Genomic DNA, 15,490 nt, shown 5'->3' with positions numbered 1-15,490 from the left:
GGTGCCCTCACGTTAGGACTGGAGCTCACCTAGCTCCCTCCACCTGGAAAACCCTTTCTCCCCTATTATCCATAGGGGTGAAATGTCACTTCTTGCAGGAAGTGTGATCTAATCCCTGGCTCAGGAGACACTTCGTTGTTCTGTGCTCGCTGCACCTTGGTAGCTCCCCACGCTGTGGTGTCACAGTTGCCAGTTGGCCAGCTTTTGGGGGTGGAGAGAGGTTGGTCTTATCCACCACTGTGTACTCAGTCCTTGGTTCACTATGGAAAATAAATGCATGTAGAAGGAGTAGGGATGGAGACAGGCAAGTTATAAGACGAGAACTGAGAACTAGTTCGTAACACAGTAACAGCACAGTCTGCATCCCAAGGCAAGTAAGCAGTACTGACACAACGTGTTAGTGTTCAGAGAAATAATGGGCTGGGCCGGGGGAGGGCTTCGTTGAAAAGCCAGAAACTGAGCTCGGGCTTGAAGGGGTGGGGAGTTGAGTAGGTCATTCTGCAAATACACTGAACAATTATGGATGGCAGATCCGGAGCAAGACGCTGGGGAGGCAAAGATAAAAATGACAGTTTCTGCTTTGGGGGCTTTAGTAGTCTGATGGACGTGGCCAATACACAGGACTGGACACTGACTTCTGGCAGTAACTAAGCTCCTGACCCTACAGGGCTCTGATGGTGATTTATTTCACCATCAGTCACCTTTGTCTTGCTATTATTTAAGGTTCTCGGGTCACCACCAAGTCTTAACGATCGCCCTGTGGTTTGTCCTTGTCTAGGGTGCGGTGTACATCTACTTCGGTTCCAAACAAGGAAGACTATCTTCTTCCCCCAACATCACCATCTCTTGCCCGGTATGTTGAGCACCTTTGACAGGTACAGAAAACTAGAACTCGCCATATCCTACTTGCCTCAAGGGCTGAGTAAGACGTATTTTCCTGTTTCCTCTTTAGGACACCTACTGTAACTTGGGCTGGACACTCTTGGCTGCAGATGTGAATGGAGACAGTGAACCTGACCTGGTGATTGGCTCCCCTTTTGCTCCAGGTGGAGGGAAACAGAAGGGAATTGTGGCTGCGTTTTATTCTGGCTCCAGCCACAGCGACAAAGGTAGTGCTTTCTGGGGCTGGGGGTGGAATGGGCGGAGACCTCCGCTGCTCTTGTCTGTGGTGCCTTCTCTTGCATATGGGTTTTTGTCCTATTTTCCTCATTGCATAGCATTTCACCTAAATTTTCTAACACTCTTATTCTTACAGATGTTCTGGCAAATGATATGGATAGATTCACTGAATAAACATAGAGGGATCCAGCGTGTAGGTCCAGATCCAAAGGAGGGAGCGATAGTTATTCTTATAGTGTCTCAGTGGAATGGAAGAGTAGAAACACTCAAGCATCCCAGTGATGCTCTAACTGTCCAAAGGCCCTTTTTGCCGTGCGGCTTGTGGGATCTTAGTTCCCTGGCCAGGGATTGAACTCGGGCCCTTGGCAGTGAGAGCACAGAGTCCTAACCACTGGACCGCCAGGAAACTCCTAACAGGCCCCCTTTTTAAATTTATGTATGTATGTACGTATGTATTTATTTTTGCGGTACGCGGGCCTCTCACTGCCGTGGCCTCTCCCGTTGCGGAGCACAGGCTCCGGACACGCAGGCCCAGCGGCCATGGCTCACGGGCCCAGCCGCTCCGCGGCATGTGGGATCCTCCCGGACAGGGGCACAAACCCGCGTCCCCTGCATCAGCAGGCGGACTCTCAACCACTGCGCCACCAGGGAAGCCCCAGGCCCTCTTTTTAAATAGCATCCTCTACTCCACAGAAGTGAGCTCTAGAAATGCATTGCTTATATGAAGCGTGAGTTCCATTTCTGACATTGGGACCCTGGGGACAGCAAGGGGGCACGTGAGTTGTGGCAAAAACTCAGCCCAGTGAACCCATTTCTCATTGTCCTACAAAAGGGGCCCACTCTTTCCATTCTGGTAGTCTTTCCACATAAAGTAAAAGGCACTGGTTGTCTTGTGTAGAAGAGCTGAATGTGGAGGCGGCCAACTGGATGGTGAGAGGCGATGAGGACTTCGCCTGGTTAGGATACTCCCTTCATGGTGTCAGCGTCAACAACAGGACTTTGCTGTTGGCTGGGAGCCCGACCTGGAAGAACGCCAGTAGGTGAGCACTGATGTTGGGGCCCAGGGACCAGTGAGCACGAGGGGCAGGTGCCTGTAGCCGTGGGAGCCCACTGAGTGTGGGGTTCAGAGGAAGCAGCTAAGAAATTCTTACCCTTCAAGGAAACGCTAAGGCTCTGGGACAAGGTTGCAAATGTTCCTTTTTAGACGTTTGAGAGAGAGATGGGTGTGTTCGTTTGCCAGGGCTGCCATACAAAGTACCGTAGCCTGTGTGGTTCAAGCAGCACGAATTGATGGGCTCAGTTTTGGAGGTTAGAGATCTGAGATCAAGGTGTCAGCAGGGTTGGTTTCCTCTAGGGCGCCTCTCCTTCGCTCACAGACAACCACCTTCTCCCTGTGTCTCACACAGCCTCTTTTGTGTGCCCCCATCCCTGGTGTCTTTCCCTCTTCTTACAAGGACACTAGTCATATTGGTCAGGGCCCCACCCTAATGACCTCATTTTAGCATGATTACCTCTTTAAAAACTTTATCTCCAAATGCCATCATATTCTGAGGTACTGGCAGTTAGGATTTCAACATACGAATTTTGGGGGAACATAATTCAGCCCATAATAGTAGGCATCCCTCTATTTTGTCAGTCGGGAAGTAGAATGGTTAACCTCACAGCTGGAGAGCCTTGATATTGGGATTCATTCTGAAAGCACCCCACGCTCATGTCTAGGTTCACAGGGACCAGGGGCATATGCGTGGGGAAGATGTGGGTTGTCTTTCCTTGGACCTCAATACCTGGCCAGCATTGAACCCTGTGCCCCATCAGCTAAGACCAGTGTGCTTCATTCCAGTCTGGACCATTTGTTCCACACTCGTGATGAGAAACAGAGCCCTGGACGGGTATCTGGCTATTTCCCACCAAATTGTCAAAGCCGGTTTACCATCTCTGGAGACAAGGTATGACAGCCCCTCCCTCCCCAGGAAAGTGGACACCACAGTGAAAGTTTTCTTAGCTGTACTATGTTGACTTACTGCTATTTCACAGGCAATGGGGAAACTGGGTACCTCCCTGTCCAGCGGCCATGTGATGATGAATGGGACCCGTACACAAGTACTGCTGGTTGGGGCCCCGACTCAAGGTAGGTCGCCCGCCATGAAACTTGCTTCTTTTTAGTCATGTGGCTCCTTGACCAAGTCATATTGGGGGAAAGTTAGGAGATATGGAGGCAGACAGACCTGCATTTGAATATTTCCTTTCCTCATTAATAGCAAGCTGGGTCACCTTGGGGAAGTTAAACTCCCTGAATGCAAAACACAGCTTATAATATCTACTTCAAAGGTTTGCTGAAAATCACACGTGAAAGTAACTTGGTGTGTTTTTAAAGCTCCTATCCCATTGAGCTTGGAGACGGAGCAAATTTTATAACCCAGCTCACCAGGAACAGGTCCACTCTGAGGGTGTATGTTAATAAAACATTATTTTGTTTGATTTATGGGTGAGTTAAAAGAACAAAACAAAAATCTACTCCCTCCAAGAGTATAAAAGTAAATTATGCTTATTATAGAAATTTGTGAAAATATTAGGAAGTATATAGAAGAAAAAAATCACCCCTTATCCAGATATTTTAAAGCTTAAATGCATACATATTTTTTCACACCTAATATTTTATATCTTAAGCATGTTCTCATGTTAAATATCCTTCTAAAACATTACTTTTGATACTTGTATCACATTTTTTCCATACACACATGCCAACATTTACTACCATCATCCTATTGCTAGAGGGTCTAATCTTAAGACTCTTACTACACATTGTGAAATTATTTTTCATAAAGATTTTCGTTTCATACAATATATTTGAATGATACGTAGAAGTGGATTGGGCAAAGGAATGGTTAAATCTTTCCTTGCGTGAGTAAGGACAAAGCATTACAACAGAAAGTTGCTGACTTAGCTTTGGAATCGTTTTTTTCTTCTTTACAGAGTCTAGGTAGTGATTTCTAAACTCTTGCCACACACATTACTAGTTTTGTGTCAGCACTCTTGCCCCCAGAGTGCTGTGAATTAGAGCTTCCCAAATTTTCTTAGTTTTAGTCCCTTTACTGCCTTAATAATTTTCTCCATTATCAAATATTGTATAAAATACAGAATATAAAGGTTAATTATATATATGATACATATATATAAATGATGCTTTTTGAGATAATTATAAATTCACATGCAGTTGTAAGAAATAATAAAGGTCATGTTACATTTTATCCAGTTTTCCCCAATGATGATAATCTGCACACCATAACCAGGGTCACAACTGGGTTATCAACAGATATAATCCACCAATCTTGCTCAGATTTTCCTATTTTTACTTGTACTTTGATTGTATTTCACCCACATAATTTGAGGGGCCCAGACAAAATTTGTTACCTGAAATTCTGGATAATTTTTCTTAACAGGAGAGCATAAAGCCAAGCACAGGGCCTTTCTCAGTATGGGGCCGTGTGACTCAGTAGGCTGCAGATGCTGTGTTTATGTCCTAACAGCTTAGCTCCTTTGGGGTACTGTACCACTTCTCAAACCCTGGAATCAGATTAGACACTGCTATCCTCATTTCGATCCACACTGATTTTCTAGTGGTACCTGCATTTTACCGTAACAACCCGTTATGATAAAATCCCAGTTTTGCAAAGATGTGACATCATGGAAAGGAACATAGGGATCTAATGTTGAAACTATAACACACCTCCAGCAGGTAGGTCATGTGGCGTCAGACAGATGTCACTGTGTTACCAGCAAAAGTTCAAGATACCTGCAGTATCCCCGTGAGTTCGCTGAAGCGTTTCAGTGTATAGTTGGGGAATCACAGCTCTATGGACAGATTAAGTTAAATGTGAAAAATCTGATCTACTTTCAGGGCAAGTTTGAGTAGCACAGTTAGGCTTGTCCCTCTCACCCTGTCCCCTGCCTCGGCAGGATCTCTGGGTCAGAAATGTGGCCACTATATACAAGTTTGAATATTCAGTGAGGAGTTTAGAGTGCTGATTAAAAACTATGAAGTACTTTCAGTATGAAAAAGAATACTCAATGATGGCAAGGTTGAAGTGAGATGGGAACTGACACACTGCTTGTGAAATGTAAATCGATATACCTTTTCTAAAAAGAGGTCTGGCAAAATGGCAAGAGCCATTCCCCAAATCCAGGGCTATATGGGCCCCTTCTAAGAATCTGTTCTCATAAAATACTCAGAACTATGGGGAAGGATATTTATCATAGTATTCATTATAAAAGCAAAAACTTAAAAATGGCCTGAGCGTAAAAAGAATTTTATAATCTGCAGAAACCCCCATTAAAATGTGTGTATGTATATGTAAGTATATATCATTGTCCAGAAAGAAATATATATGCTTTATATACGTTTTCTTCTTTGTGCTTTTTTGGGGTGTTTCCCACACCTTTTATAATGATCATATATTGAAAAAAAAACCTTGGCATTCACAAATTTAACTGCCTCACAGTAATCCTGAAAGTCAGTGACACAAAGTAACCGATAACTTCTATGTCCTATCTTCGTCCTTGTGATGACAGCAGTTACCATACTGTGGTTTATTTCAGATGTCGTGGCTAAGATGGCATTCCTGACCACGACCTTGCACCAAGGTGGAAGCACTCGGATGTATGAACTGCCACCTGACTTGCAGCCTTCTCTGCTCAGCACCTTCAGTGGAGACCGCCGCTTTTCCCGATTTGGTGGCGTTCTGCACTTGAGTGACCTGGATAACGATGGCTTAGGTAGGAAGGAACGGTGTCTCGGGCCAGTAAGAAAGTCCTTTGCTTAATTGATGAGTCCCCCTAATTGGCTCACCTAGGCTCTACCCTCATAATGAATCAAGACCAGAGCCGGAGGTACAAGAGTAGTACTTTTTGAACATGGTGACACGAGAGCCACCCACATCAACTATTATTAATGAATGATAACAGAAAACAAAAGCCTCTGACTACATTGGAATGAAATCAGGACAGACCTAGTAAAAGATGTACTAATATTATTTGTGGAAGGTTGGGTCAGGATCCAGTAGTGTAGTGGAACAATGACAGCAAGTAGATACTTCCTGCTGCTGGTTTTCATTGTTTACAGATGAAATCATCATGGCGGCCCCACTGAGAATCACAGATGTAACCTCTGGACTGATGGGGGGAGAAGATGGCCGTGTCTATGTGTATAATGGCAAACAGGTCACCGTGGGCGACATGACAGGCAAATGCAAATCATGGGTAGCTCCATGTCCAGAAGAAAAGGTAACTGTTCTTGTACACAATTCCATACCATCCTGGGAAAGGATGGCTACTTGCTGATGCCTTAGTAAATTATGTCCACTACATCACTCTTATTAGTTTCTGCCTGAACTCAGGTAACCTGCCCCTTACCTGGGGTCAGGACACAATCCCTTGCTTGTGTTTGTAGGCCCAGGCTGCCTGCTTACCGGCAGTTCTGCAGTGTTCACCCCCCCACAGCTGCAGTTGGATGGGGTGTCATATTGGTTCTTGGTCATAGCCGGCCACTGCTTGGTTAGGAGCCCACGGCAGAAGAAAACAGGCCACGGCCATTGGAGTTTCATGAAGACTCCCAATCTTTTTATTTCATCTTTCATTGCTTTGTTTTACTCCTTTTCTCAGGTGGGTTTCCTTAAGTTTCCTGGGTCTAAAACACTTGGCTGTTATTTTTAAACTTAAAAATTACTTTTTAAATTGCAAAAAGTGAAAGTTTATTGTAAAAATATTAGAAAATACACAGTACAAAGAAAATTAACATCTACCTAGAATTCTACTCTACAGAGATAACGTCCATTAACCTTTTGATGTGTATCCTTCTAGTATTTTGCTAGGAACTTAATTGCTACCATTTATTGTGTATTCACTCTGTGCCTGGCACTGTGCTACACACAGAAACTCTAACCCACATCAAAGCTATTAACTTGGTAGTTTATACCCATTATAAAGAAACTGAAGATTGGAGAAGGAAGTTGTTACAGGTCACACAGCTAGGAAACAGCAGAACAGAGACTTGAACCAAGAGCTGATTCTGAAGTGTACTCTTAACCACTGCACTGTGTGTATCTTATTAACAGTGGTGACCATATTGTACAGGATTTTGTATACAACTTTGTTTTCTATGCCTTCCTATAGTCTTATACAATATATCTACCAGATACCTAGTATTTTATCTGTAGATAAACCAGTTTAATCATTAAGTGATTATTATTAGTCACTTAGTCCATTTCAAATTTTTGCTGTTATAGTAAGAAATATTCACATATAAACATCTATTTTTCTGAGCTAAACTATAAGTGGAATTTCTGGTGACAAAGGGCTTCTCTAAAATGAAGAAATGTGAGTGTAAGGCTGTAATTAAAATTGGTTTAAAAAAACCCCCATGAACAGTAATAACATTGTCTCCCTTTCTCATCACTTTCTTTCAGGCCCAATACGTACTGATTTCTCCTGAAGTAAGTACCTTCTGAAAAAAATGAAAAACTACCCCAAAAAAAGCAGCCCTTCCCCTTATTTCAAGTGGATAAAATAACATGGTGGGGTTTTTTTATAAATTTATTTTTGGCTGCATTGGGTCTGTGTTGCTGTGTGCGGGCTTTCTCTAGTTGCAGAGCACGGGCTCTAGGCACGCAGGCTTCAGTAGTTACGGCTTGCGGGCTCTAGAGCGCAGGCTCAGTAGTTGTGGTGCACGGGCTTAGTTGCTCCGCAGCATGTGGGATCCTCCAGGGCCAGGGCTCAAACTTGTGTCCCCCGCATTGGCAGGCAGATTCTTAACCACTGTGCCACCAGAGAAGCCCCATGGTGTGGTTTCAAAGGCTATTAACAGACTGTGTGTTTTCCAGGCAGGCTCAAGGTTTGGGAGCTCTATGATCACTGTGAGGTCAAAGAAAAAGGTGAGTACCAAGACTGTACCACTTTGATATCTGCATTTGTTCTAAGGCTGGGATTTGGGGATGATCTCATTTTGTATGTATTTTAGATTTTTTTATTTGAAAAATCGAGGGACACACACAAAAACTCACACATAATCCCATCAGTTTTTGGTAAAAAGTTTCCCTTGCTACCCCTCCAATTTCATCCTCTACAGCAGGGGTTAGCAAATTACAGCCTGTGGGCCAACTCTAGCTGGCTGCCCGTTTTTGGATAGCCCATGAACTAAAAATGACTGACATGTTTGCACTGATCAAAAGATATATTTTGTGACACATGAAATTTATATGAAGTTCAACCTGCAGTGTCTCAAGTTTTAGTGGAATATAGCCACGGTCATTCCTTTCCTTACAGCTGCTACTATTACCGTTGATCAGTTGCCTCAGACTGACATCCCACAAAGCCTAACATATTATCCTGGGCCCTTCACTTGCCATACTGGCTAAGCACTGTTAATATTTTGATTCTTTTTCTACAAGACTGTTTTTGTATGACTTTAGAAACATACACATGTAACTGTCTTTCAGTGCCTCCTTCCAGACAAGTACATATAGAACTGATTCTTTTCAATGACTGAATAGTAATTTATTGTCTGGATGCACCATATTTTATTTCTTTGGTTTACTTTCTCAATAGACATTTAGTTATTTCTCATAGTTATTTCCATTTTTTTTCCTATTACAGACAACGCTCTAGTGAGCATTCTTGTATCTGTATCTTTATAACTGCAAATTTCTCTGCTGGTAAGGTTCCTAGAAGACTGCTAGGTCAAGGGGTATGCACATTTTGAATTTTTAATAGATACAACAGATTAAATGGGTTTTATCTTAAAATATACAGCTAAACCACTGATTCCACTCATTTATTTTAGGATATGACAGTGTATGGAATTATGCTAGGCTATGAGAGAGAAAGTTTTAAGATTTATACACATGGGAAGTTATTTAAGATGCAAATCAGTGTAGGATTAAATGGTAAAGAGTAAGTGAACTATGGGATGAAGTTCAAGTAGCCCTTGCTGTAACTCATTTATAGGCAAGCTTGAAAGCAAATACTCAACCATTATTTATACCAACTGAAGGGGGTGGTACAGATCATCTAAAAGTATATTTGATTCCTTTCTGTATAACAATGCAAATTAATCTTCCTTATTACATTTCACAAGTCAACTGAGACTGGGGGCCCCTAAAGCACTGAGTGTAAAGATAAATCAAAGGTTACCTTTAAAAAATGGACACACACAATCTGAGGATGATCAGAGCGGGTGGCCTTTTACTTGAGTAAAAGTTATGACTTTGAAGACTCCTTTCTCTACGTGAGCATTAAGTACTGAACTAGTAACCAGCTAGAACCAGGAGGACTCGGCACTTACCTGAGTGGTACTGCCACCTCCTGTGGGGCTGCCTTCAGTCAGCCCCAGGGCCTTGGCGGAGCAGTGTTACACTGGGCACCAGAGAGGCAGACAAACCTGGTCCCTGCTGCCAGGTTCTTAGAGTCTAAGTGGAAAAATGAAACACCTGTAAGACCAGCAGGTCCATTTAGGACGACCAAAGGCAGTCAGAGATCAATGGAAGTCTATGCTGGTGGAGTCAGGGAAGGCCTTGCAGGGCCCCTCGGGCCTGAGTGGATCTGGAACTAGGAGTAGGCTGACTGGGCAGAGAGGGCAAGAAGCAGGGTAAGACTTGATTTTAGGCATGAAGATGGTTTAACCAGGAAATGGAGAGGAAACTTAGCTCACAGCCAAACTACAGGCAAATCCAGTAAATGAGTAATTCCATAAATAAGAGTTGAGATTTTCCCTCTTATCTGACACTAGTGTATTTAAAAAGATACAAGCAAAGGGTTAAGCACAGTATTTGACATATGGTAAAGGCTCAACATGTTAGCCTTTATTTCTGGATTCCATTGGTAGTTTTCAAAATTAAGTCAATGAGAAACGTCACAGAAGGGTTGGTCATTTTATGGTCACACCCTGCTCTACCACAACCCTATCAGCCAGTTTGATCAGCTACACCTCATTTATCAGCCATGGTCCAGAAAAACTCTTCAGTTTCCAAAACTAAAATCCACCTCAAAAAATGTTTAAAAACTTGTACAAGCTTAGACCATTCTGAAAGACAGTTCCTACAATATTTCAAGCAGCAGGGGCAGAGTAGGTGGTGTGAACACACTGACAAAGGCCAGCCTGTTTGTGGAAGTCTTATTACTCCAGATATGCCGTCTACACTGCACCATAGCTCAGACGCTGAATAAACACGCATGGACGCACTTTTCCTTTATGTACCAGAGAAGGGACTAGAGAGAACTTCCTCAGCTGTGGTTTTCTGAACCTACAGATCTGCCAAAGGGGTATTTAAGCTCAAGCCCTGGGGTCTGGCCAATGTCTTACTCATCTTTATAGTTCCAGAGCATAACATGATGCCTGGACTACAGCAGGAACTTAATAGATGTTATGAACGGAAAATGAATTCTGTTTTGTGTCCCCTACAGAACCAAGTTGTCATTGCTGCTGGAAAGAGTTCTCTGGGAGCCCGACTCTCTGGGGCGCTTCACATCTATAGCCTCGGCCAAGATTAAAGGTTTCATTCCATTTTCCTAACCTGCCCCTCCCTCTCTCATGCCAAGTCATCTCCAGGGTGAGCGTTCTGGTGGACAGAGTGGTGCATCCAGTGGAGCCTTGTAGATCCCACCACAGGTGGGGCTCCTGGGGGTGGAGACATACACACTAACAGCCAAGCTATCTGGAAATAGGATACAGTAAATGGGGATATCAGAAGCAAGTGAAACAGCAAATACTCTGGTTAGTCATGTCCTTTCCAAAGTTTGTTTCCTGTGCTCAGACCTGCTGTACAACCTATTTCCTCTTCCATATGAGTACCTACATGAGTACCTGTGTCTTTCTGATGACTGGAGAGCCCTCTCTCTGGTTATCTCTTAGGAAAACCTCTGTAACACAATTCTTCCTAAAAATGTCCTTTTAAAGTTGGTGACCCATTCCAATCAAACTGAAATAGAAAGCACAGTATACAGGAAAAAGGCACAAGGAGGAGAAACAGTGAGGAGAAAAGTAAGGGGTGAGGCATAACCTCACAACTCCAAAATCATCTTGCAAACGCTGTGGTCCTTTCTTATGAGGATGATTGTATTTCCGATGTTTCATATAGTAAAAGACAAATATAAAAAGTAAAACATCATCTTACTGTGCCCTCAGATGCTTTCGGAGAAACGACTGTTCTAACAGCAGATGAACCTAGTGAGCTAGCCTGAAGTCATCCCACGAAGCCTTGGGTGCCTTAGGCTGCCACAAGCTGTGCCAACAGAACTAGAGCAGAAAGGAGAGAGATCTGCCCTGAGCCGGAGGCTACTGCAAGGGACCAAGAGGAGTGAGGCAGGCTTGTTTCTGCGCTGGTTTTAGCAGAGTAGATCTCATCTGCCAGTCCTGCAGGGTGGCATATTTAAGGGAAAGGAAATGTACCATAGGATTTCAGCTTCACTAAAAATCTGCAGGCATTATTATCCATAAACAGTAACTAGTTGATTCTCTATCAGTCAGGGTACAACCTCTTTCTTCTGACACTAGTGAAATGATACTAAAAAGCAGGAGAAAATAAAAAATGACCAGAGCCCTTCTCTTAGCTTCTCTGGAGGCAGTACAGAGACTGGTCAAAGGAGACAGGAATTCAGCTGAAGAGTAAGCTAAATCAGAAATCAAGGAAAAGCTAGTAGAATTACAACTGTGAGCATAAGGTGAGTATGTATATAGGAAAACAGCATAAACAGGCACATACCTAGATAGGACCTCTGGATCACTCCTGGGACTGTCTCATCTTTCTGAAAGAGGTATACTAGCTGCACGGTTCCCCTAAGGCACAGCAAAAAGCACATAGAAACACCGTGTGGTTTTTGGTTAACAATTATTGGCAGCTCAACCTATTTGAAGAATTATTTTTAATTAAAAGGAAGTTTATTTTTAGGGGACCAGAAATTAGCTGTAATTATGAGTTTTTATGAATTGAGACGTCTGAGTGTAGAACAAGCTAATGACACTGAATTTTAGTAAAGGCATGTTTTCACTATTGGATTAGAAGGATGCATACCTTCATATTGCCATTATTATAGAAAGTGTTATGCTTTACTAAATGATAGGGCCTATGTTTAAACATGATTATTCTTTACCTGAAGATTTTTATTTTCTCAATGCCTGAACATACCACATAGCAAGCAGCAGGAGGAGGGGGTTAAAATTTACAACGTTAGAAGCAGGTTTTCATATAGGATATCAAACCATACTAACCCCATATTCAAGATTATATAAATTGTACTTCTACTGAGTATATGGCAAATATGTAAAAACCCAGCATACAGGAAAAAAGTCTAATACCTGACAGTCTAATGTATTATCCTAATAGGTGGATTAAATTTTCACTCTACTAAGTATTAACTGTAGTTCCAAGCATTGATCCTGAAATACTTAAAAACACCTTAGGGATTTAATCTCTCCTGAACACAAACCTGAACTTATACAATGTAACTCAAAATTACCTTTAAGATATCAGAACACATTTACATATTTGCAATTTTTATCTATTACCTGTATATGCCAAAACTTTCATCAAGGCCTCAATACTGGAATTGTTTTATGCCTTTGTATCACAGACCTACAGAGATTTGAAGTGAGTTTGGGAATAAACTCAGGTCTCTGAATTCCCTATTCCATGCTCCATCTGCATAGCTATTACTAAGGTAATGACAATAAATCCTGAATTTAGAGTGAGTTTAATATTGCAATCCCAAAACATAAAGCTTGTACAACTCTTGGAATAACCAAAATAAACGGCTTTTTAATATGACTATTTAGTGGTTATCAGTCTTTATCAAGGATGAAGCAAGTGTTAATAGCATCTTAAAATGACGTCTATTCTTGCCACATTTTCTTAAAGGCCTTACAAAGGCAATCTGTTAAGAATATCATTCCTTGTACTTATACATGTTAAACAGAATACGAATGCCTGCTTACTCATAACTGAATGTTTGGTATTCTTTCACCTTACTTACATACTCCGTCTATTTAAATTCAAAATTTAAAACTGCTGAACATTTTTTTTTTGGCATAAGCTGTTATTATTTGAGGGCTCTTTAATATAAGAAGCATCCTGCTACCTATCACCAAAGCAGAGCTAGCTGACATCTGGAAATCATACTTGATTTAACCACCTTCAAGAAATTTAAACCATTAGTACCTTCCCTTCATCAGACTTATGAGGTAGTTGCATTTATTCTCCCATTTATTGATGCGACATGACTCATCAAAAATTTTATGTAAGCCCACAAACTAAGCAACATCAGAAAGAAAAAAAGACCAAAATTCTATCCTGTGCCTGATCTTAACCAAATCAAGTTTTGCCCTCTGGACTTCCAATTCTTCATATGTCACAGTTAAGTGATATTTATTACCTTATTTTACAGTGATGACCTAAGATCAAAACTAGCAGCAGAGTGCTCTGAGGTGTACCAGAGAAGAGTGCCCTGTGAAATCTAAATATTGTCAAAGATACTTCATCTTGGAAATCATCAAACAGATGTATGATGCCATTCACATTCCAACAACCACACCATAAAGTGTGCTCCAAGACAAACTCAGCCTGTTTCATGCTATTCTAATGTCCTCTCATAACCAGACATGGGAATAGGGAAAACTTAATACTTGTAACTTTTCTTTCAAATCGGCTACTAGAAGATCATTTTTATTCCTAGCACTAAACCACCTGGTAAATGGACCCCTAAACTCCCTCATATGACATATTAGGGTATCAGGTATCCTCCAAAATCATCAGGGTATGCATATTTATTTTACTACTAAATTTGTAGCGCAAGAGCTGCTCTGAACACTCTAGAATCTTCTATGCATCTTTTGGAGGCAAATATAACTGTCATGTTCTATTGCATAACTGTACTTAACCTCCAGAAAATAATTTGGGTTCGCCAAAAAGTTCGTTCAGGTTTATAGACCCAACATTAAAAGAGGCAGAAGATGTTAAGTACAATAGGAGCTTTTTTTTTTTTTTTTTTTTTTTGGCGGTACGCAGGCCTCTCACCATCACGGCCTCCCCCGTTGCGGAGCGCAGGCTCAGCGGCCATGGCTCACGGGCCCAGCTGCTCCGTGGCATGTGGGATCTTCCCGGACCCAGGCACGAACCCGTGTCCCCCGCATCGGCAGGCGGACTCTCAACCACTGCGCCACCAGGGAAGCCCCAGGACAGAAGCTTTGAGACATACAAATATCAGTCATTTGTTTTAAACCCAAATCTGATTATGAAAACAAAAAGGTATCACAATTTTAAAGTTTATCTACCCTCTTGTTTTAGGAAGCCCATCTGTCAACCTCCAAGGTGTAGGCAAATAGATTAACTAGGCTACATATATTTTCCTTTTTGGGGTGACATGTCTATCTGTTCTAAAAACCAAGGAATGACCAAAACAGCTATAAAGCAGTAATAGAATGGAAATTCTTTCAGCTCAATTCCCAAAAGCTTTAATTATAGTCAAGCAAAGAAAAATAGTTTCATTGGTTGAGGAAGTAAAATTCTGATTAACTGGAATCTACATAAAGCTGACATTAAACTCATTTCCTTTTTTTTTTATTCCTTATATAAAAAGGGGGCAAATACAAGAAAATAAGGTTATGTCAAAGACTGGTTTAAAGCACAAACTCCCAGAGTTTGTTTTAAGGTTAATATATATTCTGCTAGCTTTTCAGTCACCTGAGAGTGACAAATTCACAAGAATGTGATTCCTTGTACTAAGAACTAAGGCAACCTGGTCTCATAACTGTGGGCTTGTCAAGTTTCTAGGCTTCATTTGGCATGAGGTTGCACTTTTGCTGACATGTATAAATTAAATAAAATTGATACCACAATCTATTCTTGTGTTAAGTTAATCTCTTCATGCCTTACATGTCTATAAAAACAGCTTCTTAAGTTTGTAGGAAATAGAACTTTGGCCTTTTACAAAACAAGTGCTTTGTTTCTTTACTCAGAATCCTGAAAATGCAATTAAGTTCTAGTACTGTGACTGCCATAATATTTTTAACATCAGACACTATAATTTAAATGTCAGTGGTTTTTCTCCCCAAGTCTCTGACTCTTATAAAAGAAAATAACAGAAGAATATCAGAATTCTCCTGTGACTACCATAAAAAAATAATTCAGTTTCCACCGGGTTGTGCCTAACGGTTTGTTAGGACACTCCTGCTTGATTCAAGTCCATCCGGCCTGAAGCTGTGTTTCACTTCCGTCCTTCTATCTGCCTGCAGTGTCTTTTTAGGTAAAGAGGCCATCTAAATGAAGCAGAAAAATTCGTAATTTTAGTTGTGTCTGTTTAAAAGAAAAGCCACCAGTAAAACGATACA

The 15,490-nt window shown here is 41.6% G+C and overlaps 2 protein-coding genes across 4 annotated transcripts in view; one reads left to right on the top strand and one right to left on the bottom strand.

Annotated features, from left to right (window-relative positions):
* GPLD1 (glycosylphosphatidylinositol specific phospholipase D1) overlaps positions 1-13,850 on the top strand; it is a 49,485-nt gene extending 35,635 nt beyond the window's left edge. Inside the window, exons 16-25 of one of the 3 annotated variants that reach the window (XM_029242631.1) lie at positions 779-853; positions 953-1,109; positions 2,021-2,159; positions 2,960-3,065; positions 3,154-3,247; positions 5,716-5,892; positions 6,239-6,399; positions 7,581-7,607; positions 7,995-8,045; positions 10,573-13,850. In XM_029242631.1, coding sequence (XP_029098464.1) covers positions 779-853; positions 953-1,109; positions 2,021-2,159; positions 2,960-3,065; positions 3,154-3,247; positions 5,716-5,892; positions 6,239-6,399; positions 7,581-7,607; positions 7,995-8,045; positions 10,573-10,659 — 1,074 coding nt within the window. In that variant the 3' untranslated portion in view covers positions 10,660-13,850. Of the gene's footprint in view, positions 1-778; positions 854-952; positions 1,110-2,017; positions 2,160-2,959; positions 3,066-3,153; positions 3,248-5,715; positions 5,893-6,238; positions 6,400-7,580; positions 7,608-7,994; positions 8,046-10,572 lie in introns of all 3 variants that reach the window. The other 2 variants (XM_029242629.1, XM_029242630.1) reach the window with 2 other exon arrangements.
* Positions 13,851-14,133: 283 nt separating this feature from the next.
* Positions 14,134-15,490, bottom strand: part of MRS2 (magnesium transporter MRS2) — a 41,564-nt gene continuing 40,207 nt past the window's right edge. The window contains exon 11 of the mRNA XM_029242633.1: positions 14,134-15,418. Within this exon, the coding sequence (XP_029098466.1) occupies positions 15,308-15,418 (111 nt within the window). The 3' untranslated portion in view covers positions 14,134-15,307. The remainder of the gene's footprint in view (positions 15,419-15,490) is intronic.

The sequence above is a fragment of the Monodon monoceros genome, unplaced genomic scaffold (assembly GCF_005190385.1).
Source record: "Monodon monoceros isolate NGI ecotype Baffin Bay Population unplaced genomic scaffold, NGI_Narwhal_1 Super_Scaffold_3, whole genome shotgun sequence".
NCBI lineage: Eukaryota > Metazoa > Chordata > Mammalia > Artiodactyla > Monodontidae > Monodon > Monodon monoceros.
This window is presented reverse-complemented; position numbering and strand designations above follow the sequence as displayed.